We start from the raw sequence: 27,959 nt of genomic DNA, 5'->3' as shown, positions 1-27,959 counted from the left end.
ATATATATATATATATATATATATATATATATATATATATATATATATATATATATATATATATATATATATATATATATATATATATATATATATATATATATATATATATATATATATATATATATATATATATATATATATATATATATATATATATATATATATATAAAAGTCAAAGTTTGTATGTATATGATTTATAGACTCCAGAACGGCTTAACCGATTTCCGTAAAAAATTATACAGTTTTTATTTGTTATGGGGCGTGTTTGTGTGCTATTAGTTGGAGATTATCTGCCCGCCAGATGGTGCTTTGGAACAAATTGCGTTTTCCTCCTATTTCGTTGAAAATCGCTGCAACGCGCGATGGGTATTAGCTAGTTAGAATATAAAAATCGGAAATAAACGTCAAGCATAAAAATCGGACATAAATCCTTCAGTATAAAAATCGCTTAAAAAGTTTTCACCCGTAAAACTCGGCAAGGATGAGCCTCCAGTATAAAAATCGGTTAAAAATAAATAAATCGCTCGTAAAAGCATCCGTATATCTTGATGTTCAAGATTAAAGTCGGCTAACAAAAACTTTTTTGTAAGAATCGGATATATTTTTTCCGGTTTTTTTTATCCGACTCTTACAAAGGAAAGTCCCAGTCCGATTTTTATGCTTGAAGTTTGTATCCGGTTTTTATATTCTAATATATTTGAAACGGGTTTTACGAAGCATGTTGTGTCCTTTATTTTCGGTCGCTCAATTTTAAGGAATCTAAAAAAAATATACGTGCACATATTTCCCATCAAATAGTAAAACATTATTTCGTTCGGGAAATGTATTTTCATGCACTTAAAAACTGGGAAAATACCTAGTAGAAATTCTTGAAACGGGACTCCTGTATTGAAACGTTACAAGTATTCTATTTAAAACAATTTATACTTCGAAAAACTCAAATTTAGATCATTTTATTTAACGAATTTTAAGACGCTTAAATATCAACGCGAAACCGGTAAACGAACGTCACAAGCGCTTTCCTCTAATACTGTTTACCCACTTATTAATCCCCCTAAAAGTGAATGTTTTGGAAACGATTCATTGTTCTACCAGAGACATCGTGAGATCATTACTTGTTGCACAAGCCAAACGCTGTGATTGGAAATTCAATTCATTTATACTCTGTAGCATTACTAATGAAGGTGACATACATATTTGAAAAACAAACAACGTGAACTTGTAAAATTTATTGCATTTTACCATCGTATGTGTGTGTGCTAATTGTTGCTTTTGTTCATTGGTCATAGTATACCTATATTCCATGCACGTCATTTTTATAATTTGCAAATATCCAATTTATCCGGTGAAAATAGCAAAATTGATATTCAATTTAATTTGCAAACCTCACTTGAACTGACACATGCGAATAAATAAGTAATATGTTTGATTCATCATAATACTAACTGTTTCATACAGTTTTGTTAAAATTACTCGCTTTGGTTTATTGTTTCGTTTTCGTAAACTAGGCTAAACCTTTAGTAGCTTTTATTGTTTTGTTGTAGTTGATCAGATGTGTACCAAATATTTACGTTTAATATGCGATATTTGTGTTGGTTTATTGTTATATTTTGTGATCTGCATTTGCACATTTTACTGATGATATAATAATGATGACCATTACTTTTTTGTATAAGAAAGAAATAGGCGCACATGCATAGGTGAAGGCAGGAAAATGACAACGTCGCAATTGGAAACTGTTCTGTAGGTACGGTGATCTGTTCATTTTCATCCTAACCGTGTTAGCAGGAATAGGTTCGAAACCATAGTGAATCATTCTAGGAAGGAATTAATGTAGCGATTCGGCTTCTTTTAAATGTTGATATGTAAAATTAGTGTAAAAATTATAATGAATACCTATATGGTCGAAGCAAATGTTCGTTGGGGGTTGTTGGATCTTGTAAATAAGCACAAAATTTATGTATGTACACAGAATGAAAGGTATTGTTTGCGATTTAGAGTAAACTAGAAGAGAATGGGGATTTATTGATGATCATGTGGTGAGAAACGTTTGCCCTTTGCTTAATTTTTCATTGAATAGTTGATTACAGTAATTGATTGTGCTTCTAAAATGACGATGAAGTGCCTTGTATATGTTTCCTCCAAAGTTCATAATAAGCTGTAACATATGGTGTTCTACCAGAACAATGAAAAAAGACTTTCCTATGTAGGTATATAGTTTTTGCATTTTAAACTCATTCTAGTCTATTACTTAGTAGGCTTTAATTAATCTTAATGAATGTTGACTATGTCAACAAAACTAAGTTCTACTTTTTTACTGTGGTTGCCAATCCTAGACTAAAAATTATAACTTGTAATTGTTTTATAACCAATTTTTCAATGGTATTGTTTGTTTAACAATAATCACTTTTGCGCTACTCTCACGCTAGAAGAATTGCTTGCTGATGTTATTTTAGTTTTCATTTTGTAAGACTATTCGGTTTGCTGGTGTTTTCGCATTTGTTGGTGTTTTGTTGACTTTTACATTACTGATTCACTTTTAGAAGACAACCAATCAAATCAACTTCTTTTCGTTCTCCATGAGCCACAGACTGCAATCCACATTTTTATCTATTTTGTCCATTTCAGGGGTACAAAACTAGGAATCGAAACTCTACGCCTTTCACAAGATTTGCACATTATTTCCTCTATTTATCAAACAGAAGATAAACATCAATATATTTTTTGCAATTATGCTACACGGTTCCTAAGAAGATAAGTTTCAAATCACCTGCGGATTACTGTGAGTGTAGTGGCGTGGCGATGCACAGACAGAAAGCTTGACTATCTTGTCAATGTGCTAGTTGGGATCGCATTTTTGGCATACCTTCGGAACGATGTTCACCAATAAAGCCAGTTTAGACCAAATGCGAGTCATTATCACTCGAGGTGCCGCTTACATAATCTAAATATAGATATATTTTGCTACCTGTTCGAAAACCTATGGATCACCGGTCGGGCACAACCTGAATGGGCATTACAGACTACTCGATCAGGTTCCGATCCAACAGGTTCACCCTTTTCGTTTCTATTGTCGTCAGTTTTGCTGATTGTATAACTTAGTTAAGGAAAGTATACTTTTTCTCTCATACTTCTTCCCAGACGCAAATTGCGACAAACAAACCGATTCTAGCTATGGTCTTGTGGTTTGTTTGCGCTCCTTCTAAAACATATCATAATAACTTTGGTAAATATTTTTTAGTCATACTACGGTAATATTATTTGGTTTTGGAATCATCAGCTATGTAGTAGTAGTTGGACACCGCAGTTTTATTTCGATATGTTTTAGCTTGAGTTTCCCCTTTTTGTTCTGTTCCTTCTTAACAAAGGCTTTGTTTATAGGTACTATTAAACTTAAGTGGGTATCAGCAAATTACACTGAGTGAGCATATGCTATACAAATGATATTACACTTCTCTCATATCAGACTCGCGTACTGTATCGGGGACAGACAGAATATATTGTTCAAATATTGCATTACACTCCTTGTATCGCCAAATTAAATTTAAAAAGAATGTCCCTTTTTTACAGAATTTACATTTTTAACACCGTTTATCTTTTTTAATTCGGTAAAGAAACATTATTTTTTAAATTTTATTTGGCGATACAGATAGTGTATTTATTTATTTTCTCAATAACGCAACTTTTGATCAAAAAATTCCTAAATTAGCATAGTAAAATTGAATTTCCGGAAACGCCTCGAAAAAATTGCTTTGCAGTGTACTGCCCATACTCGCATAACAGTCACATATGCATCTACATTATTTTTAGTTAGCTCCATCAATTACGATTATTTTGACATATAATTCAAGAAATCATTGTAAAATCTCAATTTTCTTCTGTGAAATACGTGAAAAAAATACCAAAATATGGATGTCCCATATGAAGAGTACCCGCATATCAGTCCCATATGTGATCTGTAGTATAGCATAGTTATTTGTATGCCACCGGGATTCATTGTACGGTAGAACAAATTAAAATAATATAGGTATTTAATATATCCCGTAGGGGCCGTAGCATTGATGTCGAAGGGAAAACTCGAACAGCTGTTTGGTTGGCCATCAGAAACGAAACGAACGGGGAGATTTAAGTTAATGGTAGTATATTCTCCTTACCCTGACTGATACCTACTAGATACATCGTTTCGCAAATATAGTAAATCTGTACGGTGAAATACATCACCTAGAATGCTTGAGGGATGAAAATCGTTCATGAGTACTTGGAGCTTCGGAGGTGGTGCTAGCAGCGGCAACTGAAGCACTTTAACCATCAGAAAAACTCTAAACGATTGTCTATCATCTACTTAACAAACAGTTGCAGAATATTCCAAATTAGAATTGAATAAGATTCAAAAAATGCTCGAAGTGAAAGATTTCCTGTTCTGGTATCGTTTGGTGGTCGGATCGATTTCGCCAAATATATTCACATTATCAAAATAACTATCTTACAGTACATTACATCAGGAACAGTTATATATTAATTAAAAGTAGTTACAACACGTACACTTATCAATGTGCTAGACAAACAAAACTAGCTTCATAAGCAGGTGGGACTGATATGCGAGTACATTTGATGACAAAAGTACTCGCATATCATCGCTGTTGTGCTATCTTATGACAAGCGCATTTCGAGAAAAACGTTTTTTAAAGTTTGAGATTGAATATCTTGAAAGTTATAAATGGTATTTAGCAATTCAAAGAAGACAATTGATGCTTCTATCTATTCTGTATTAATCTTCAAATATTAACAAGATCGGTTGACTATGTTGCGAGTTTTTACTGTAAATGTAAACAAAACTCGCACTCACACGTGTGTATTGATAACAAAATTTGTATGGCGTCTGATAATCGTGCATGGAAAATTTTCCATAGAAAAAAAATCATCAATATTCATGTCTTTGGCTTAATTTGGTCTATAAACAATCGATGAGATGCATTTTGAAGGAAGTCAGAGAATCTAGAAAAATAGTTATTATTGGTTACAGTGTGGCCAAATATGCTATATTTCCAATTCAAAACTTAAACTGAATTTTGCTCATAATTCGAGTATTTTTATTCTGAATACGATTATGCCATTGTGTTGCTCAGATAGTTTTACACATAAAAACACATTATACATCAAGATAACTTGAGCCAATCCTCAGACACAGTCATTTGAAGCAAAAAGTTAAAAATTTCTCAGCTCGTTTCTCACTATATCTCAGTAACCAAGCAGAAAGTCAAAATTCTGAAAACGCCACCTTGTAGAGATTTTTTACACAAATAATGTGGCATATCTAACTCAGTTTATCCCAAAATGGCGTTTGTCAAAAGATAGCATAACAGCGACGATATGAGTCTTATATTGCTTTTTCAGTGGTTTCCTTGTCACCAAAAGACTAACATTTTTAATTTTATTTATGTAATACAAACATATTTATATAGTGATTTAACTATTTTGTGCAACAATGCCGGGATTTACAATTCTTCGAAGCCGTGAAACAGAAAGCAAACGAAAATATTAAATTGTATTTATCTCAATATGGTGACGTTTCATATGGGACTGATATGCGAGTACCAGCAGAGTACATCCTAACTCAAGATCTATCGAACGAATGCACAATATTTGTCCATATAATTCCCCAGGTAGCCACAGGATCAAACCGCAATCCAGATGCCGGGTACACCTCACACATATGTTTTTCTCAGTATGTACAGTCCATTAACTAGATGCTTGGTTTCCCTCAAACAGCTAAATACGAATAATAATATCAACAAATCTACAGCGGTCAATAATCACGATAAATGGATTATGAGCTGGATTGCTGCAACACTAAATTCGGTTTCGCTGCTTATACGGCTAGAAAGCGAGGATCTATGAAATTGAAAATGAATGGAAAATTGAGCGGCAAGGCTATTACAATAAATGATGCAACTAACAACAGCGGTTTGAGATTTGTTCGTCTTTCAAACAAATGATTTGAGATTTCCTCCTTCAAGTTCAAACAAATCTGTCGAATATTAGCTGCTCTGACTATGGTACATAAAACATCGATATCGATATCGGTTGGCGTAGACAATTTTGAAGTGATTGATGAGCTCGCGTATTCGACAACGATTCCAGCAGATAAATCGTGCTTTCTCTGAACTCGAAAAAATTCTACGGTTCAACAATGTGCTCCTTCGCTCTATGCTAACAATCTACAATTCGCTCATTTGACCGATTCTACTCTATGGCCAATGAACCAGAACTATGTTGGCACGCACTTTTAGTTCGAACGAATGTGGCGGGAATCATTTTCGGTGGAATGAAAGATTACATATGCCACGAAATGAAAAACCTACTTGAAGAGCCACTCATGGAACGCACAGTAAATGCTGGTCGAATTTGGTGGTCGGTATGTCGGTATCTTGAAAATTTCGATGCTTAAGAATTCGAATGGGTATCTTGACCAGGGATGTAATGCACCTCAGAGCAAATAAAGAGAAGAATAAAAAAACGCTCTTTGCACTTTTCATGCGAACCACCGCTCTTCTCTTTCACAATAAACCTCTTCACTCCGATGTGTGTGGCTCCCATACGTGCATTCTACTCCTTGGCTGCACACCTCAAAGAGCTGAAATAATGAGGCTCTTTAGTGTGAATCTTGGTCCCACGCGCACGGAATCAGAGAAGGCAACCAAAAAACATTTTAACAACATTCTCTCGATCAAACTTTACCTGAATTGTAGTTTGATTCGCCTTCCTAGCTGCTTGCCAGTGAGGAGAGGCACAAAAAAGTGGCTCTTCAAGGTCTCTTTGAACGAAATTGTGCAGCTCTTGGTGCACATATCTTTCTCTTTTTCGTTTTCAAGTTTCTCTTTGTGCGGTCGTTCTGCACATCGCAGTGTTTTTGTGCTGCTCTATTTTTCATCGGTGTATTTCGCTCTTTGTGGCACATTGTGTGAGCAAATAACAAGCCTGAAATCTTGACTCGTGAAAGGGTGCGCTTGCGATCTGCGGAGTTTGCCAGATCTGTGAGGCTTGTAACAAACAGCCAAGGGCCAAGCTAACTGGAGACGTCTTGATATACCAAATTATTTCCGTTCACATTCTTGCCACAATGACAGTTTCAGTAGGTTTCTAGTATTCCATATTTTGATAATAAACCTCGTTAGAAATGTTAGACAACTTGGTTCCAAACCAGCTCGTTTTCTAAGGTAAAAATATCGTGGGCACGTCTTCCTTCGCAATGGAAGTAAAACAGCTCTCAGTCTAAGCGTTGCTGGGTGGTTATCTGATGGGGTTCCGATGATGTTTTCCACGTATTCTGTTTGTATTATTGGCCCCACTGACACTTCAGATTGTTCTGCTCTATGTGCTGCAAGCTCGATCCGCACTAGATAGAAACGATACAGCATGACTCGATCTGTAGATGGTTGTCATCGAGCTAAAATATTGGAGTATTGTTTTCGACATGTTGATAATAAATTATGAAACGAATTCGAACATCTCAAATTCGTGTCGCATAGAATGGATTCTGTCGATTGCGAATCGACCTTAACCCAACGTTTTAGATCTTGACATGAAACTTATGGCGGCATAGCAGATACCAGGTGTCTCTCTGGCGTCGGTGATACCCGAAAAAATATAAATAAAAAATGGTAAAACTTGAAACGGCAGGAGCGCGATGTGAACTAATTAATTTGAAAAAATCGTTGGCAGGTATTCTGAAGTACTGCTTGGCGTTCGACAATACAAAGGAAGAGTTGCGATTTGCCTAATCTTGCTATAAAACACATATTGCCCATAATTGCAAGTCAGTCCCATGTTCTACGAGATTTCGTATCCACTTGGGCCTGACTTGCCGTATGGCATCGTGAAAGAAGCAATCTTAAGAGAAGTGAAATCTCAAGTGTACGGTTTTCCAACTCCTTCAATAAAACAATATACTTTTCATCAGATAACACATCATTAAATTATACAGAACAAGCAGCTACAAAACACATCACTGGTTAACGGAAAACATTTCTTTCAATGAAAATTAAAAAAATAAACAGATACAGAAATGAAACAGAATAGCCTGTATTATTTCCTATTACTGCTAAATTTATCTATAATAAAGAGGAAACTAGTCTCGAAATGTATAAATAAAATAATTGATGAGCAGCCAATGTACGTTTAAAAATATAAATATCTACAAAATACTTTTTAAGTAATGCTAAATCAACCTAGAGTTTATCATAATTCAATGTAAGAGATGTGTACCCCAAAAGTTTTAGATTGATTTAAATCAGTTTTCGGATATCGAAAATATCATTTAAACAGTTTAGTTTTAGCCTGACGACGCAACCTGTCGAATGTGTAGTATTTTGTATGTCTAATTTTCTACTGGATAGAGTTCCATGGGAACGCAATTTGTCGATCCAATCACTTTCCGTCCTCTCGCCACCCCTGATAGTTGAACGTTAAAAGCTTAAATAAGTCTCTTACAGTGTGTTGCATGTAAATGTTTACCGACATTGGTTGCGGGGTCTTTCTCAGCTCCTTAGTCCTTATGCAATCTTCCAGCGTGAGCTGACTGTCATACGAAATCCAGTTCACTTCTCTTGCGATACATTCGCCGTTCCATTGTGCGTTCGAACCACTTCTTCAGCTCGGACACGATAAATACGCTCGACGTTAGCGATACGAGAAAGATGAGATCCATTGCCGACAGAGCCTCGGTCTGGAACACCATCTGCAACGGGGGAAAGTATATCACCAACAGCTGACCCAGGAGGGAGAAACCGACCGCCAACAGGAACATTCGGTTGGTGAGCAGACCGATCTGAAAATAAAGATGGTAATGAAAGATATCCCAAGCCCGTCAGCTGGTATATGTTTCAAACCTGAAAAACACTCTTGGTCTGCGACCTGCAACTCAAAGCGTTCCACATATCGAAAAGTACGAAACAGGTAAAAGTCATCGTTGTATCCCGACTGGTAACGCCCGTCCCGTCAGCCATTTCCCTTTGAAACACCCAAAGTGTTCCCAGTATGATGATGCCAGCCGACAGCAGCACATTAATGATGAGCGATTTTGATATCATTGGTTGTTTCACGTTTCGAGGCTTCTGCTTGAGCACATCCAAATCGACCGGTTCCACACCAAGCGACTGGGCCGGTGGCCCATCCATGATAATGTTGATCCACAATATCTGCATAGCATTTAACGGGTTCGATATGCCCATCAGTGTAGAGAGAGCAATCAACGAAAGAGCTGCAATCGATGTACTCAATTGAAAGCGGACGAAATTCCGAATGTTCCAGAATATACCCTTGCCTTCCTCAATAGCAGCACTGTAAATAATTTGATATCATGGTAACATTAAGCAATTTCAACTAGGTCCTAGTCTTACATAATTGTATGAAAATCGTCATCTACGAGAATCATGTCGGCAGCTTCCTTGCATACGTCCGTACCATTTTTCCCCATTGCAATTCCGATGTCAGCCCGCTTCAGCGCGACTCCATCGTTGACACCATCGCCAGTCATTCCGACGATGTGGCCATTCTGCTGCAGTGCCTTTACAATCGCGAGCTTGTGCTTCGGAGTTACTCGGTAGAACACACTGACCGTGTTGATCAGCTTCTCCAGCTGCATCTCGGTCATCTGGTCAATGTCATGACCGGAAAGAGCCTGCATGTGAACGATGTCGAGACCAATCTTGGAGGCTGAGGGAACAAAAACAGAACTGTGTGAGCATTTTTTTCACGTATTGAATCCTCCATCCGTTATGCGGTTGCGTTAATATAGTAATATTTATTTGATTCCAAAAGAAACTTCTATAGTATTTCTAAGAATAAAACCATTATTCCAACTTACAAATAATCTACTACTTATTCCATGTTAGCAAATAACTGAAACAAATAACTCAAACAAAATCTAACGTTCAAAAACGTTGAGACATTTGTTCAAAGGTTGAAAACGACCAACGGTCTACTACTGAACGATAGATACTTACACAAAAATCAGTCTATGGAACCTTTCAACTTTAAGCTTAATTTCGTCATGGTGAGTTGCCAACACATACAAGTTTAATTGCGTAGATAAATTCGCTTGGTAGTTTGGCAGGAGATCTGCGGCTGTGATCACAGAAATGATTTTTTTTTAATTTAAAGATTAATAAAATTTCAAAATTCTCTACCAAACCATATGAAGAACGAATGTAATGTTATTCATGTTGTGTTTTTAACGCCTTTTAAGCCACATACGAATGTTACGATCACTCACAAATAAAATAACAATACAAGACATTTCATTCCCATTGCCAGATATTGAGTCAATACAGCCAATGTGACGATAACACAAAAAATGAAAAGTACTATCAGAGCAGACCATTTTGGCATTAAGGGGTTACACCACTGTAGAAATCGAATTTTTTTATTGATCTAAAATGTGCTTTAGTGTCTTGAAAATGATATACCAAAAAACCACAGACGACAATAATTGCTAAATTATCAAATTTTCAATTATGCCGCAACGCCTCTTATGTATATCCCATCCTTATTGAAAACTTTAACCGCGTTTCTCTCAACCACATTTTTTGAGCTGGCCGGAAACGTAACTCGAACAAATGATTTTTGTTCGTTTTGAAATTTTTACAGTATATTCAAAATTGATTTCTCCAGCGACGTACGTAGGATTTCATTTTTTCATTGATTAGTATTTTTAAATCAGCAATTTTGTGTCGATTTTTATGACACTTTTTCACTAGAAAGAGCGTCAATTCGGGAAAAAACAAGATATCGAAAAAATCCTACGTACGTCGCTTGTTGTTGTTATAAGATATCAGCAAAACTTTAGTTTCAAGCTCTAGGTTAAAAATTGCGGGAGATAGGTTTCCGGTCATGGACCCTTCCCAAAAAGTCGTCTATGAGAAAAGGCTGCACGGCCGCCATCTTGTGACAAAATTGCTTACAAAATTTAATTAATTTTTGTATTTCGTAAGTAGTATTATAAACCATTGATTCACCTCTTTATTGCGTATAAAAATATTCCTGAAATATGCCTATTTTTCGTGTTATACAGTGGTGTAACCCCTTAAATAATATCTTGCCAAACAATAGCACAAAATCAAAGAATGAACTATCGCAATGATGATTGCTGCTGTTCATCTCTGTTTGCCTTTCGAATGCCGGGATAGATTTTTATTTGACTATTGTACCTGTGCTTACAGTCGTAGCGGGTTTGCTACATTGTGTAAGGTGGTGGCTGTGTCTACAGCGGCTACCCACCGCTGCCGATGGATTCCCATCAGTTCCCTTTTCTTTTTTCCTTTTTTATTTCGACTATGTTAGTTACATTTTCTTTTTTACAGAAATGAACAGCAGCAATCATCATTGATTGATGCTAATCGTTGACAAGTTTTCAATGGTGATCTTGCGTGGATTTTCTTTTGTCGATTCCCACGGTAAAGATGGACAAGTCTGTCTATGCCAAGGGACAGCTTGTTAACTCGGATGATTTGTAGTTATGCTGCCTAAGCTCGACCCTCATCAGCAGAAGAAAAAAGTTAAGCCCGTAGGATATTTAGCCTGTCCTAATGACCCTGCCACTTCTAGTTTTCCGATCTGTATACTTCACATCCTTGCTCTCACTTGAGTACTATGGCTCTAATTTTCATAACTTTCCCTACCCAGTAATCTCTAGCTAATTGGATGTCGTTAAAATGTAAAAAAGAAAATGTGACTAACATAGTCGAAATAAAAAAGGAAGAAAAAAAATTTTTTTTGGTTGACTTTTACGCTTGAGATGGACGTCTGTTCTCTGTACCTAAATTGATGTTGCTTCTCAGTTTAGCACTAGAAAAACTCTAGAAAGAGAACTGCGGAGATAAAAAAAGCATTTTTGGCAAACGTATTCCCTGACTTTGTATGGCAACACGTCCAATGTTATAAGGATAGACAATGTTCGATTAGATTCGTTTTTTGACAGCTAAACCCGAATCCAATCGATCCAAAATGGAGTCTCCGCAGTTCTCTTTCTAGAGTTTTTCTATTTTACACGACCCAGAGCGAACTTGGCCATAATCCCAACGCTCTGTCATCGATGTAATGTGATATTCGTTATGGAATATTGTTTGTTTGGGGGCCATTCAAAAACCATATCTCACAGAAAAGAAAAAAATAGTCTAAAATACACTTCTCCTCCAAGCATATTGCGAATTGTTGTTGGTTTCATTATCCCCGATCCACTAGTACGTTTCAAATTCATTTTAGTTACTTTTTGCTAACTATCAATACGCGACATCATTTATGAACGTCCCCGGTGATATATTTAGAGCAGACAATCCAATTAAAAATAGGATTAATATGATTCGAGTGCGCTTTTAGTTTCTTTTGTCACATCTTTATGTTCTTTATACATACTAAGAACACTAAATCATGTTGCTTAGGGATCATCCATAAATGACGTAGCATTATATGGGGGAAGGGGGAGTTTTGTATTTTGTGATGATGCGTGACGACAGGGGGTAGGGGGTCATGTCATGCTACGTAGCTTTTTTAAAGGAGAATAACTAACATCGTTTTTTATTTTTTTTTATTTTACAGGTCAAGGGGGGGGGGGGAGAATTACCGTCAAGCTACGTAATTACCAGGGGGTATTTAGAGGTTTGTGACGAAATGCTACGATGGGGGAGAGGGGTGTTAAAAATCACTCAAAAAATGCTGCGTCATTTATGGATCGTCCCTTATGCTATTTTAGACAGAGTTTCTATTGCCGCCAAAACACTTAAATGATAGCACGCGCTTAAAAATCTATGGTCTGTTACGAATCGCTGCAAAAACAAACATTATTTCGCCAATTGGATGATTGCCCCGAGCTGCTCTCTGTAATATGGAGTATGATATCGATTGTAAGGCTTCATCCTTAACCCTCAAAAAGGCACGCGGGTCTTCCAGGCCCGGCGGCTATCGATTTCTTAGTTACAAAGCGTTACGCATGCAGTAAGAGCTTGAACATGGAAATTCCATTAACTGATGCTAAAATCCATCGAAAAAGTAAGATATTACGGAAATATCACATATGGTGTGCTTCATAGATTCGTATAAACTTTTTACATGCACAAAAAGGCAAGGGGGGCTAGCAGGCCCGCTAGGTATTTCGACATCATCTGTGCATACTGGTGATGCAAATAATATTCCTGGCACGTATGTTTGCATCCAAAAATCAATTTTTTATGGATTCATTTCAGTTTTTACAAGTATTTCCTAAGCTTTGACGAACTTATCTTTGATCAAGTTAAAACACATTTACCATTTATTAGTATCATGTAATTTTTCTCACGTAAACACATTTCAATGCACCCAGAACTGTGCATGCATACTAGACCGGCAATTTTTTAACTTTTTAGGAACACTGCTAAATCAAGTGTTAATTAGCTCTACAAACCATATGTCACTTATGAGCTTTTTCCTAGAGCTCTAGTTCACTCACAAGAGTTTTGAAGTTTCTATAGTGTCATATATGGAAAATCGAAATCAAAATTCAAAAAAAAATTCTCACAGTTACTCTGCATACCTCAAAACTTCAGGTGGTGTAGCTTTTTTCAGAACGAACAACTTTGTTGAAAGTTGCATAATGATTGGAGGTTACCGGGCAAAGTTATTTAACTTCGAAGATAAGAAGAATTTTTGAAAATGTCCTATTCTAAGCATGTGCGAGAAAGAGAGGCAGCATTTAACATTATATTACAAAAATATTTTACCACAAAGTCGGATGAATTTGCAGCCTTCTGCAATGTTAATCCTTTTATCTTCAGTTGTGTACCTGAGTATTTTAGGCCAAATAAGATGATACTGACATTTTAAACTTAAAAATTCTTGTGAGTAAACCAAAAGCATCCGAACAAGTTTGTATTTGGAATGGGGTCATAATTTTGATTTTTTTCCTGCCAGAAAATGAAGTGAATGAACGTTTTCCAAGGACAAATTTCTCCATTTTTAGCCTGTGGTAAAACAAGATATTGCTCGACATATTCGAAAAGTGGTAATTATTTATTTACATAATTTAGCTTTTGGCTTCACCCAATGCTTACTCTAGTTAATCCCGGTAGTGAGTATTTATAGGGGATTCGTATTTTTATGAGAATTTGACTTTATTAGTATATAGTATAGCTAATAACTACAGGCGTGAGCTTTAATTTTGAATCCTTTAAAATATTCTGAAACAATCTATCAGTTCTTCATTTTTCGCTTATATGTTGTTTTTTCACAGTCTATTCTTCAATTCAAATAGAGAAATCATTCAAACACTTGAAAAGTTTGTATTTCTGCATAAAATTGATCTATATGCTTTGGATTTTTCATGCTTTTGCTGTAAGAGGGTATAAAATTTTACCGGGTCTTAGAGGCCCGGCTTGCCTTTTAGCGTTAGAATTTTAGCTTGCCTTCACAAGGGTTAAATTACGTAGCATTGAAGGGGGAAGGAGGGCATTTGATATTTTGTGACGATATGTGACGATGGGGAGGTAAGGTCTCAAGCAAAGCTACGTAGATTTCTTTGAATCAGGAAAATGAAAATTGTGTTGTGCACCTTCCTAATTATAAGTACATGTTATACTGGCACGCAAAAAATATTGCATCGACTCTTGGTCATTAATCTTCATGCCTTGTTATACAGAGTTGAATCGATTGCTCTGTATTATGCATTCCACAAGATGTTTATTTGACGATTCAGCGGTAGTTTTGTCAACATATTGCAACTGTGTCGGTATCCTAGAAGTCAAATAATTCAATGCTTAATTTTGACAGCATGATAGAAACAAATTTACATGCGAATCAGCAATCAGTGCTTGCGTGCAGTTGCCATTAACCCAAAATAAAGTTACGAGCATAAAAATTCGTTTGGGTTAATTGATGATATGAAAATTTCAGCTTCAGGGATCAGACGGTGACTCTTTATTTTGAAAGCGAAAAACTAAGATTTAAATAACCACTATTGTTTACTAAAGACGCTGAATCTCTGTTACAAAGACTCACTATCTTTGTCGTTTATTTACCATTTATCGGTCTAAGTCATTTCAATTCAGCAGGAGACCTGTCAATGGCCCTCGTTCGAGAGGGATGTGAATAGATTGACCTCGGATGGAGTGTTTTTGACATTTCTCGTGCTCCAACAATACTGACAGATAAATGGGGAAAGAACGATTGAGATTGCGAGTCTCCAGAGATTCAGCGTCCTTAATTTCTACTACTACTGAATTTTAACAGCTATCAACTACCTATCTGTCAACATTCCAAATGGGCCGCTTTCGAGGATAAATTTAATCACTCGAGAGGAAATAACTTTCGAGCTGTCAAGGAAAAAAAATCTTCAAATAGTTCGTAGCATAAGATTTAATGTTAGAGCTCTGATAAGTTGAATATGAATTTTCAAATGTTTTACTTCTCTTGTATTTTGTATTATTGTATTTTTTTGTCTTAATTGCCAGCAACAATACATAACATGGCTTCTGTATTCGAATAAAAAAATAGGAATAAGGGGGGGGGGGCTTGGTTTTCAAGGTACATCTTTATATAGGGGGGAGGAGGTTGAGAACTTTGTGACGAAATGCTACGAATGGGGAGGGAGGGTTTCAAAATTGCTCAAAAAATACTACGTCATTTATGGATGAACCCCAAACTGGATCATTGTATTACAGTATGTACCGAAGTTGATCAAAATATTCAAAACAAATATCAGTTTCATAAATATTTTTTTATTCCATATTACACACATTCCAAACACTAACCACTAGATATTCACTCTTTGTGCAACAGCTTCTTCACCAGACCAAGTGGATCAGGTAGCTTGGATAAGTATGGTTTCTCGATAATCTTTTCCGGCACAGTCGTGATGGTGTAAGGAACCTCCACAATCTCCGGCACCTGATAATTAATTTTTTTGTGTACCGGTTTGTAGACATACTTTTTGTAAGGCACCTCTTTGATAACTTCAACCTGCTTAATCACTTCCACGTGCTTTTTGACTGGAATATGTTTAACCTTTTCCACATGTTTGATCACCTCGTATGGGACTTCAACTTTGTCGATAATGACCTTCTCGATCGGTACCTCCTTGACTACTTCCACCGGCCGCTCGATAAAGACTTCCTTAGTGACAGGTACGTGCTTCAGAACTTCCACGGGTTTTTTGATTTCAACAACTTTTTCCACAGGAACCTCTTCGATTATGGTTTGGGGGACGTGCTTAACTATTTCCTCTCCTTTCGTGAAGTCAACTTTCACGAACGGAATTGGAACTTTTTCGATGTACGGGGAGATCACGGGTACATGAAGGTTGTGTGCATTGGTTACTGCCGCCAAAGCGCATAAAACTAATAACTGATTGAGAAAATGCCTAATTAGAATAATATGACGGTACATTAGTTTTACAAATCTTTACTCACCACATTCATGATAAAAATATAACCTTATTGTACTGTATTACTTGAACTTTCAGACAGAATTAATGCTGTTCAGTGCATTAAAGTCCATTTAAATAGTGTATTGCGATTCGGGAGAACCCGTTTAGTAAGAAACGGAAATGCACAAAACGCGCCTCTTATATCATTGCTGAATAGTGGGGTAGTGTACTTCCACGAACCAGTGTATAAAGTAAAGAAAGGGAAAACAACCCTTCAGGAAACAGGTATGGAATTATGTTACATTCAAACTATGAACTATAAAATGACTTGGCTTGTATGAACCGATATCATTAAGAGTGAAACGTTTCAACTAGCTAGACCTATCACTATCGAATAATAATGAAAGTTGTAAGTATTCCGCAAAGAAGTGAATTATGAGTTTAATTTAAATATTTTCAGTTTCAGATAGCATTAATAGGCATATTTGTTTTAGCCTGTGAGGCCAGCATAGTTCCAGATTATGTACCCGTTCCGATTAAGGTACCGGTTTTGGATATTAAGCATGTCGAGAACAAGGTGTCCCCTATCAGGGAAGTCAAAGTGCCTGTGATAAAAAAGGTTCCCGTAGAACACACCGTACCGCACATTCAAGAAGTTCCGTACATAAAAAAGGTGCCAGTTGAACATGAAGTCAAGGTGTTCCGTGATGTGGAAGTGGTTCGAGAAGTACCTGTTGAAAAGGTTGTGCACAAGCGTGTGGAGGTCCCCGTTCCTGTTGTTCGAGAAGTTGAACTGATTCGGGAGGTGCCAGTGGTGAAAGAAATCCCACATGTCAAAATAGTCAAAGTAATCAAGGAAGTTCCAGTTGAAGAAATCATTTATAAAGATGTTATTGTTCCGGATACGCACCCGGTTGCAGTCCCAATTCATGTTCCAGTAATTAAAAAAGAAATCAAACAAAAACCTTCGAAGTTAGCGAACCTTTTGCATTTGGATGGATACTTCGGAAAATAAATATATAAAATATTCAAACTTACCAATCGCCATAGCCGTTTCTTGTGCATCACCGGTTAACATTTTCACCAACACTCCACTCGATCTCAGTATCTCAATTGATTCTCGGACGAGTGGCCGTGGTGGATCTGTAATACCAACCAGTCCCAAGTAGACCAGGTCTTGAAATGAAGACCCCTTGGCAAGCGCCAAGACTCGTAAGCCTTTCCGCCCAATTTCATACGCCTCCTGAAGAAACTCAGCTTCGTTTTGCTTGCTCAATGTAATCGCCTGTCCTCCATACCAAAACTTTGTGCACTGGGGCAGTACTATTTCGATTGCACCTTTGACGAAGTAAATTTCCTCCTTATTGTTTGCATACTTGGGTACAGCCTTCACAGCCATCATTTTCTGCTCGGAACTGAAAGGGTACTCCTGTATCCGCAGAAAATTGTCCGCTGCCGAGTATTGTCCATTCTTCATTGCCGCCGCTAGCAATGCACCCTCGGTCGGCTGACCTAACAAAGTATCATTCTGTATAATTGCGTTATTGCAGACTACACCGGCCTCCAGCAGTTGATTGATACTGCGCTTAGCATTGTCCATGCTATTACAGTCCCGAATGTGGATTTCACCGTTATCGTTATAACCAGCGCCGGTCACATCGGCCATGTACCCATCAGAGGTAATGATCACCGTTGTGGTCATTTCATTTTTGGTGATCGTACCCGTCTTATCCGAGCAAATGACCGTTACACAGCCGAGAGTTTCCACCGTCGGTAGCTTTTTGACGATACAGTTACGTTTTGCCATACGCATAACGCCTAGGGCTAGTGTGACGGTAACTACAATCGGGAGACCTGTAGAGTAGAGGCAAGGATAAGGAATTGTGAGTTTTCTGTTTGGAGTCATATTCTTAAGGTTCCACATCATTATTGAAAGAATGATAGTAAATATACGACATTCTTTTAGCAAACAAATAAGTTAGATCATGTTAGCCATCACTAATTGATGACCTTGTCTCTTGTCGTCTACGACAACAATATTCCAATCATAATCGACTAATCTCGGAAGTTTCCTTACTAGTTTCAAATAATATAACATTATACAGACTGCGTGCAATGCTAGACTATATTCAAATATATGTATTGCATAGAAAAAAGACATTTTTATTTTTTTTTGGAACAATAAACATTTGTAGTACAAAGATGATGATTGTATCTTCCATATGCTGTCTAGTAAAATCTTTCTACATAGGGTTACTGCGCCCAAATTCATCTTAGCTCCTCTATTCATTCCACCCATTTAAATACATTAGTTAGAGCAGTGTCTGCTATCTCTATTCAAATAGTATGATGAATTAGGATACGTTGTACTCGACTTTTCGGTTCGCTCAAACGCGAGTATTTTACATTTTCCAGGCAAAATTTTTAACTATACTGCTTTTTGGGAGAATCTTTGGCTTGTTTGAAAAGTATATTCTATAATACACATTTTCTTATTTCGAAAGTTATATGTCTAAAACACGTCGTGTTTTGAAAAAATCACTCATGCCTCAAAAAAGTAAAAACCATAACCCAAAACAAATTCATAAAGCAAAACTGTCAGAGTTTTCATTTGAAACTAGTCTCGTTAAGATCTGTTCCAGTTCGGTTTCTCATCTCGCTCAGTTCAGACGCTAGAAATCGCTCCGCTGCTAATTGCAAAGGCAAAAATTGATTCCTTCTGCCTAGTGTGTGAAACGTGAATAAACATTGAGTGACAATACAAAGCAAGAGTATGTCCCGTTGCGGGCAAACTGTGTTGCTTTAGACTTCTCGAAATGTCCGGTAAGACCATCAATTCGTGAAGTGGAGCAAATGTTGAAAGTGAACATGAAGCTCAACGTAACAGAAGTTAAATCATGTCAAAATACGGAGAGGTGAAGAGTGTTACGGAAGATACTTGAAGGAACTTCTTCCCAGGACTCCGCAATGGTGTTCGTGTGGTGAGAATGCGTCCGACAAAACCTATTCCTTTTTATTTGACTTTCACATGCACATCACCTCAAGGTGTTGAATCTCCTTAACGAACACTAATCACGTACCCAGGGCAGATTCCCGCATGTCAATATTGTGATCAGCCGCTACACCACGGAAAACTTTGCACAGAGACTGCTAAGGAAATTCCAGGTGATACGACCAAAGCCGGTATACAGTCGTCGTATGCTAAACCCCACCCGTTTGTAAACCAACGACTGAGGAACGGGCATTCACTAACCCCAGCTCAACAACGATCGAACCCAGTACCACTAAACCAACTGCTGCTACCAACATCGAAGAAACAACGATTACAGCAAATGTTTCCAAACCAACAACCAACACCACCAATAAGGAATCAAATACCGATGAAGAAGGATTGCCAATAGCGACCCGTAAGCACAAACAACAAATAAGAACATCCGACCGTGAGCAACACGAATGCAGTACCGATGACGACATGGGCATAAACGAAAACACGAGGGAAAAAAGGACCGAACGACCCCCAAGGTGCAGCAGACAACACACCTAATATTTCAACACAAAGGAAGAGGATCTCAACACACAGCAGCAAGATGCGTCAACAATCCCCAAAGAACAGACCGTAGCGATATTTTTTTCTATTTTTACATACTGTAAAAACACGAAGGATCCACGGCTCAGTTGTGCTAATGCATTGAGCCGTGTCAAATATATTTAAAATAAAAAAAAAGATCTGTTCAACGAGTTTAAAAAGAAACATCGTCCGTTCGCGTATACATTGAGTTTAAAAAGTTTGAGCGCATCCTATACATTTCTATTATAAGAAATGTTAAAGGACTACATTTTGGAAATTGCTTCTTCTGAGCATTCTGATTCGAAATGACATGTACAATATATAACATAATCATAAAAAATAATTTTAATCTATCAATTAGTATGAAATTTTCAAAGCATGTTTTAAATTTTTGTTATGTTTTTTACTTGTAGCTTTTCCAAGATGCAATTACAACTAAAATGTTTCATTACTATTTAGATTTTCGCCCACAAATAAGGATTAATTCCTCATTCTCGGATAGTGTAACTATACAAAATACGAAATACGTGCTGTTTAACTGGCTTTTCCAACTTTCAATAACTTATATCATGATTTGTTCACGGAAAAAACATTTTAGATCAATTAATAGAGCCCGGTACTTCATGAAAATGATGCTTTTCTATTTCTATACATTTCGAAAGTGTTTGAGAGAACTAATGATAGGAATCAAGAATACCCCTTGTCACAGGGATCAAAGATACCTGTTGTATAAGGTGAACAAAATTAAAATTTATTTGTATGTTTTGTGAAATTTTTTATTCAAAAAACGCTTTTAATCCACCTAACAGTGTGATGAGACATTTCTTATAACTCTTATCACTCTCTTCGGATATTATATCGTTTGAGAACATTTAGAACTTGATGCTTCGCGATGTTTTTGATAACACATACTACATGGGATAGTGGCAGGACTCAGAGAATCGCTCAAATCAGTATAGGACAACATCAGTGCTAGAAATCTCAAACCAAATCAATGGAAAAGCGAAAAAGTGGCCCATAAAATAGACATACAAACGAATTATTGTTAATGCTCTGTTAATAAAATATCTAAATTCCTCAATCAATGCATCGTGGTGGGAAAACTGAATTTTCCTAATGGAGTTATATATTGTGCTGAGCCAAAAAAAATCGGCACGCAAATTTTTTTTTTGAATCGATTTGAAGTTTATACTTTACTCAAATTTCCAACGCGACTGAGAACTAAGAAATGAAATCACAGCTGATATCACGCTAGCTCTGAAGTGCAAGTGCATGCGTGCATAGTTCAAACTTTACTTCGACATCGACTTTTTCTTTCATTCCGCCCGGTCAATTGTTTTTTCACCAACTGTTTTACATGATTTGAATCGTGATAATCTAATAAATCGACTGATATTCTTTTTTCAGAATTTATGGAATGCTTTATATGGATAAACCGGTGACAAAGTTGAGCGCATTTTTTCCAACGCATACTATCAAGCGTTCAATTCGTGTAGACGCTCACCGAATGTTCTTTGAACCCTAAAGTTTCGTTTTTTTAAATTGTTCATTAAAAGATCATTTGCGCCAGTTACTAACGGACTAACGGACCTTACTCCATGACATATAGGGTTATAAGTCTATTTATCTACATATTTCAACGGGCGACATGTATCTAAGTACTAGTTACTTCGGTTTATTCTTTAAGGTTTCAGGCACTAATTTTCGTGAACGCATTGATTTGTAGTGATGTCAATATCGGGATATAAACGACAATTTCAACGAATTGATCCTTTTTAAAATGAATCTGTCAAGAACAAACCTAAGTTATATAAATTCATTGTTGGGAGAAACAGCTAAAAAAAAACCCTAACAACACAGATATATATCGCTCATACAAACATATAAATAAATAGTACCCTTAATTAAGTTACTCCAACTTATCCGTTACACAAGGTAGCGAAACAAAAATATTTTTAAATGATGAATAAAAAATGATTATAGAAATGGTACCACCCCCTTTAAAATGGAAAGTGCTAGCCGATTTATAGGCGTAATCAAACTTCATCAAACTCAGCTGAAGCCACCTAATCACTAAAACATCAAAGCGAGCTAAAAATACTTTTGTTCTCTATTTTTCAGTTTGTGACCACAGTGCGGTGTCTCACCCGCACATGAGGATTTTTTTAAATGTTCGTGCAAATTTGGGGATTTTTTTTCATGACAAAAACCATTTCACAGTATTTTTGAAACTTGTCGCAATTGATAAAAATGCTTTCATCGAATATTGAATGGTTTACTTTGATGCAGGATCGATCTTTAGAAATGTGCGGCAACTCTCCCCAATTTACCCTCTGCTTCAGGTGTCAAGGTTTCATGGGAGAAGTCCTGGGGAGTCGGGTATACCCATTACCCCTAATTACATTTATTACATGCGCACAAAACATGTTCAAATAAATAAAAGCGGGCAGAAAGAAAATTAAAAGGCTGTCGGTTTTGTCACTGTGGGATGTTGGTCTTACCCGCAGCATTCGGAGCATTTGTCGCACTGGCTGTGTGCATTCAAGGAACGAGGTGTACGAGGGGACTGAAAGTTTGAAATTCATTCGGCCACGATTCGCATGTTGACAGGCATGTCCAAACACGCCACGGCACCGCGTGCTGCATTTTAACACCGCAACCGAGTGTATTGAAATGAGCATCCCAAGCCAGTGCTCGATGCGAAGCACCGAAGCATGATAAACGAAGCACCTGTGTCGGTGGCGGTGTTAAATTTTCGATCCGGTGCTTGGATGCTTCGGAAAACACTCGGGCCGGGTGCTTTAAAATTTCTGAAGCACCGGAGCCGAGCGCTTTCAACTTCGGATAACACCTCGGAAACTCTTTGACTTTGCACCCGTATCAAAGCGAGAATATTTAAGCCCGCTAGCATATGCACAAAAAGAAAGAAAAAAAAGTCGGTGCGACGGAATAAAAGAGAACAGCAAATATACTTCTTTTATCACAGCAGTTTGATTTTTAGTTGGATATGTAGTTATAAAATATCCAAAGTCGATGCAAGTATAGATCGCGGATAGTGGATTTTTTTACTTTTGCGTCTTGGAAATACTAATCAACGAAAATTCGATTTCTTTATCTTCTTGCAAATGTATATCTAATTGAAAGCAAAAGATATGAACTTTGCCATCGATAAACATCTTTTTATTTTATTTATGATCCCAATGGTGCTTAGCTCAATTTGAATCTATTCCTATTGCCGCCATTTAGTTGGTATTTCTATACAACTTAATCTTATTATGGCGTTAGAATTGGGCACACGTTTCGAATTTTCGATCAATCAATCAATCACAAGTATTTCACTGTATTTGGATAATTTTTATTATACGAAACTTTGGCACCAATTTTTAGACATTCTATCTATTGCTGGTCGTAATAATAAAGTATTGAGTCATTTCATGTCGCAAACTCTATTACCGTGCAGAGCCCATCCACCGATAGGCCTCCATTTACCCATCAATTTGACGGCGAAATTGTTTTGACTCGAATATTGCACGGAATTTAGAAATCATAAATAAATTGAAATATGGAAATAGTACGTAGACAATCAATATAATATACACTTTCATTATTCATCTTTTCATATTTTTCCAAATAATTATATTCGAATGCTGTATTCAATCCGTTGCCATTTTACCGCTTTCTTTCTCTTAACTCAAAGCCAACTGTTAATAAAACTGTGTAAGGACAATATTTCTAAGTGAATTATACACAAACCGAATGAACAAAGTCTGCAACACATGTTTGGACCTAATTTGTCGGTAATAAAAAATTATAAACCTAGTATTTTCGGCAAATGGATATCTATTACTTGTATTATATTATTACGGTGAATGGCACTCTAGAATTGTTGGGCTTTTCGGCTATTTTGCACTGTCTGCCAATTCATTTACAAAATTGCGTATTTTTTCTTGATAGTTGATTAAATATTCTAGTTGAAAACGAAGATCGAATTGAAATGCCTTTTATCATTGTTTTCTAAAGAGCGTTGGAAGTAGAAATCGCCGTTAATTGATCGGTAGATGGGTCTTGCACGGTACAATATTTAGCTAAAATAGTGATGAACTGCCTCATAGTGCTTTTTAGGCTGACAAAATGGAAACACTGAAAAAATCAGTTTATCCGGTTACCAGGTTGTTTTGAAAAAAGAATTAATTTCAATTAGAATGTCAAATTACAGTACTAATTTTATCATTGCGGTCAATAAAACGTATTTTCAGAGGAGCTAATCTAATATAAAATACCTTCGCTAAAACAAGGTCATGTATAAGGTGATCATGTTTCTCAAATATTTTATATTCATTCCAAGCACCCCGGCCTGGTGAGTTAAAAGGGAGAGAGGCTTTGCTTTACTCTAATGGAACTGGAATTGTTCATATCATTTGTAGCAAGTTACCTACTGCAGAGAATTTCAATTTTCAAAATTACTTGAAACACGTTATCGTATGTAAAGGCGTTAGGGCACAATCGAGGTGCGCCCATACGATTTATTTCCGCATTATACGTCATTACCAGTGCCATTACAAAACTTCTATCACAGCACAATGCATAGAAATGAATTTTGGCCGAACTTCATTACAATTTCTGGCACATCCAACGACGTTCGTGTGTTGACGTGCCGTTTGGTTCGCTGTACTATAGACTTATAGAGCATTAATTTAGAAAAAAATCTACGTTATCATAAATATCGCTAGCTAGTGTCCTAGTCCTTATCAGTTCTTCGATAGTTATACTATATAAGCTATATTCATTATTCCGCATGTAAACTCAATAAAACAAAGACAAATTTAGTTGACAAGATGGCAAGTGATCAACCAAACCACATTCTGAAGTGATGCAGTTTGAAATCTGAAGACTAGATTTTTGCCTTGCTATATTCTGCATTTTTAATAATTGATCCGATACCTTGTCCTTTTTATATCTATTCTGCTTTAAGGTATAAAAAGCCATCTTCAAATGGGTTTTTTACAATTTGATCGGCAAAATTTAATTTCTGCATGCATTTTTGATACATACAATTTCATTTGACTGTCTAAGGAGATTTCAATTCTTGCACAGTATAGTGGGTAAGTAGACTTACCAGTCATAGAGAGTGTAACTGTACTGGAAACAGTGATCGATGTAAGGGTATGCGATGATTTTTGCTGATACGGTCGGGCATCTACCATCGACATAACTTTTTATAGTCCGCCGGAGATGCAGATGGCAAACATGAGTTGGAAAGTTTGTGAAAACTAAAAGCATATTGACCACCAGACCATCCAGTACAATATTAGTCAATGAAGTTATGCTTTGTGTAAGCACTACGCACAGGAAGAGACTCCTCTCACTTGAACATCGAGAAGTTAGCAAAAGCATGTAACACCACAACACCAACGAACAGCTCATTAATTTACTTTATTTTTTAGCAGTTGAAAAAATAATTGACTTACACCAGAAAATCGAATAACAGATAAATGATTTCCTGGATAATGCGACCTGTAATGCATTAAATACACCTTAAGTTTGTTTGAGAATTCATGCACAAATAGCTATACAAAACTGAAATATATCACGAACCTGTTAACAATATATTAAACTAGCTAATACCCATCACGCGTTGCTGCGACTTTCAACGAAATAAGAGAAAAACACAATTTGCTTCGAAGCGCCATCTGGCAGATAATCCCCAACTAATAGCACACAAACACAAATTGGTTAAGCCGTTTGGGAGTCTATAAATCATATACATACAAACTTTGACTTTTATATATATATATATATATATATATATATATATATATATATATATATATATATATATATATATATATATATATATATATATATATATATATATATATATATATATATATATATATATATATATATATATATATATATATATATATATATATATATATATATATATATATATATATATATATATATATATATATATATATATATATATATATATATATATATATATATATATATATATATATATATATATATATATATATATATATATATATATATATATATATATATATATATATATATATATATATATATATATATATATATATATATATATATATATATATATATATATATATATATATATATATATATATATATATATATATATATATATATATATATATATATATATATATATATATATAGATAGATAGATAGATAAATGAAAAGCAACTGAAAAGACAAATCACACCTTGGAATTTTCCAAATTGAATAGAGCCAAATTGATACATTTACATTTAACATATTTTATTTTAGATTCGATTACCCGGGGTAAGATTTTTTAAATCCCCGGATATTCGAATCTGACCTATTTATTATTTGGAATAAATTTCCCTTATTCCATAGCAAAATAAAAAAAATATGTGTGCATACTTTGCATCTATAAGATGTGAACAACATTCTTAAGAAATGATACTTGAATTTGGCTTGGTTCGTCAATAGACCATCGGTATAATTTGTGTTGGGTTTGTGTAAGTCATAGAAATTTAAACGCGTATGTAAATGATATGTTCCCACGCGAATTGACTTTATTCGCTTGCGTATTATCTTATGATAACTTGTTTCTTTTTACTTTTACTGTAAATTTTGACAAATGAACAGTATATTTGATTGAATTTCTTAAAATGACAAAATAGGATGATTTGTATTGAACAAAAACCAAGATCTAAAAATTGCAATACAAACTAGTTGGACCCACTCACATTTGCCCGAAAGGTAGACTGAAAATATTGGTCCTAAAGTTTTTGTTTAAATCATACACGGCACTCATGAAGTCATTTGATGGTAGCTGAAGCCGCCAGTTTAGAAATTTTACTAAAATACTACAATTTCATGTTTGATTTTACCTATGCGGAAACCAAAGAGAATTTCCACAGGTTTTAAATATTGATCTTTCTACCTAGAGTTAAAAACTAAAATGTTTTCTCAATCAGTGACATATTCACTTTCCAGACTGATAGCTGGAAACATAATTTCTTTTCGAAGTTATGACTAAAGCTGAATACTTTACAGGATACTTAGCGACCTTGACTTATACTACTTTTTCAGAAATCATATTTTTATTAATTTTATAATGACGGGACATTATTTTGAGCATTTCACGACAAATGAAAAATACAACCGTCAAACTGGGAACTTGCAACACTTCTGACTTCCTCTGTTAATGTAAATTTGGCAAGAGTAATAATAATTTTTACAATTTGGAGTCAAAAGTCTTAAAATTATTCAAAACATATGAAAGGTGTTGATTGAATAAAAATATTTAAAATCAACATTTTTTTTCTATCACGCATTCCTATTTGCTTTTCAATTTAATTTGGGCGCATATGTATTTCCATACCTGAATAAAATTTTCAAACTGAGCTATCTAGTACTAAGTAGCGGAAAACTTTGACACTTTAGTCTTTCAATGATACTTTTAGTAATACAAATGTGGAGGTTACAATCCAATCGCTATTAATCGTTAAATAGTTAGTCTCAATATTTTTTTTTTAGTTTTTAGAAGAGAATTTTCTCTTATTTTTAAAGAATACAAATGACCGAACGATATTTAAATTTCGAAGTGCAGAAAAATCTTTTTAATTTTGATACTGAATAATGGTCAGTTATGGTCTTCAAACGTAATACTCGGCCTGAGGTTGTTTGATGTAAGAGTTGGCTAAGATGTACAATTCGACTACAGTACCAACGCCAAATTAAATCCATTCATTCATCCATTTATAATTCCTACTTGCATACCTACTTAATCCTTCCTTGCTGTAAAGTGCATTACAGATTCTTCTAAGTACCAAGCTCGTTCATGCATATGAACGCACCAAATTGCTTTGAGCCACTTACCAAGCGACAGCAATAGCGCGGCGATAATCGCTACCGAAATATAAGCTGCCGTGTTTTACGAATTTAAAAACACTCGGTACGGTGCCTGCCGATGCCAGA

General features: G+C 35.7%; 1 protein-coding gene across 4 annotated transcripts in view; it reads right to left on the bottom strand.

The window, feature by feature from the left end:
• Positions 1-1,217: 1,217 nt before the first annotated feature.
• Positions 1,218-27,959, bottom strand: part of LOC131691046 (calcium-transporting ATPase type 2C member 1) — a 162,755-nt gene continuing 136,013 nt past the window's right edge. For all 4 annotated transcript variants that reach the window (XM_058977198.1, XM_058977200.1, XM_058977196.1 and 1 more), the window contains exons 6-9: positions 17,432-18,247; positions 9,402-9,717; positions 8,892-9,342; positions 1,218-8,830 (exon numbers count right to left, since the gene is read on the bottom strand). In XM_058977198.1, coding sequence (XP_058833181.1) covers positions 8,585-8,830; positions 8,892-9,342; positions 9,402-9,717; positions 17,432-18,247 — 1,829 coding nt within the window. In that variant the 3' untranslated portion in view covers positions 1,218-8,584. The remainder of the gene's footprint in view (positions 8,831-8,891; positions 9,343-9,401; positions 9,718-17,431; positions 18,248-27,959) is intronic.

Source organism: Topomyia yanbarensis, chromosome 3 (assembly GCF_030247195.1).
Source record: "Topomyia yanbarensis strain Yona2022 chromosome 3, ASM3024719v1, whole genome shotgun sequence".
Classification (NCBI taxonomy): domain Eukaryota; kingdom Metazoa; phylum Arthropoda; class Insecta; order Diptera; family Culicidae; genus Topomyia; species Topomyia yanbarensis.
This window is presented reverse-complemented; position numbering and strand designations above follow the sequence as displayed.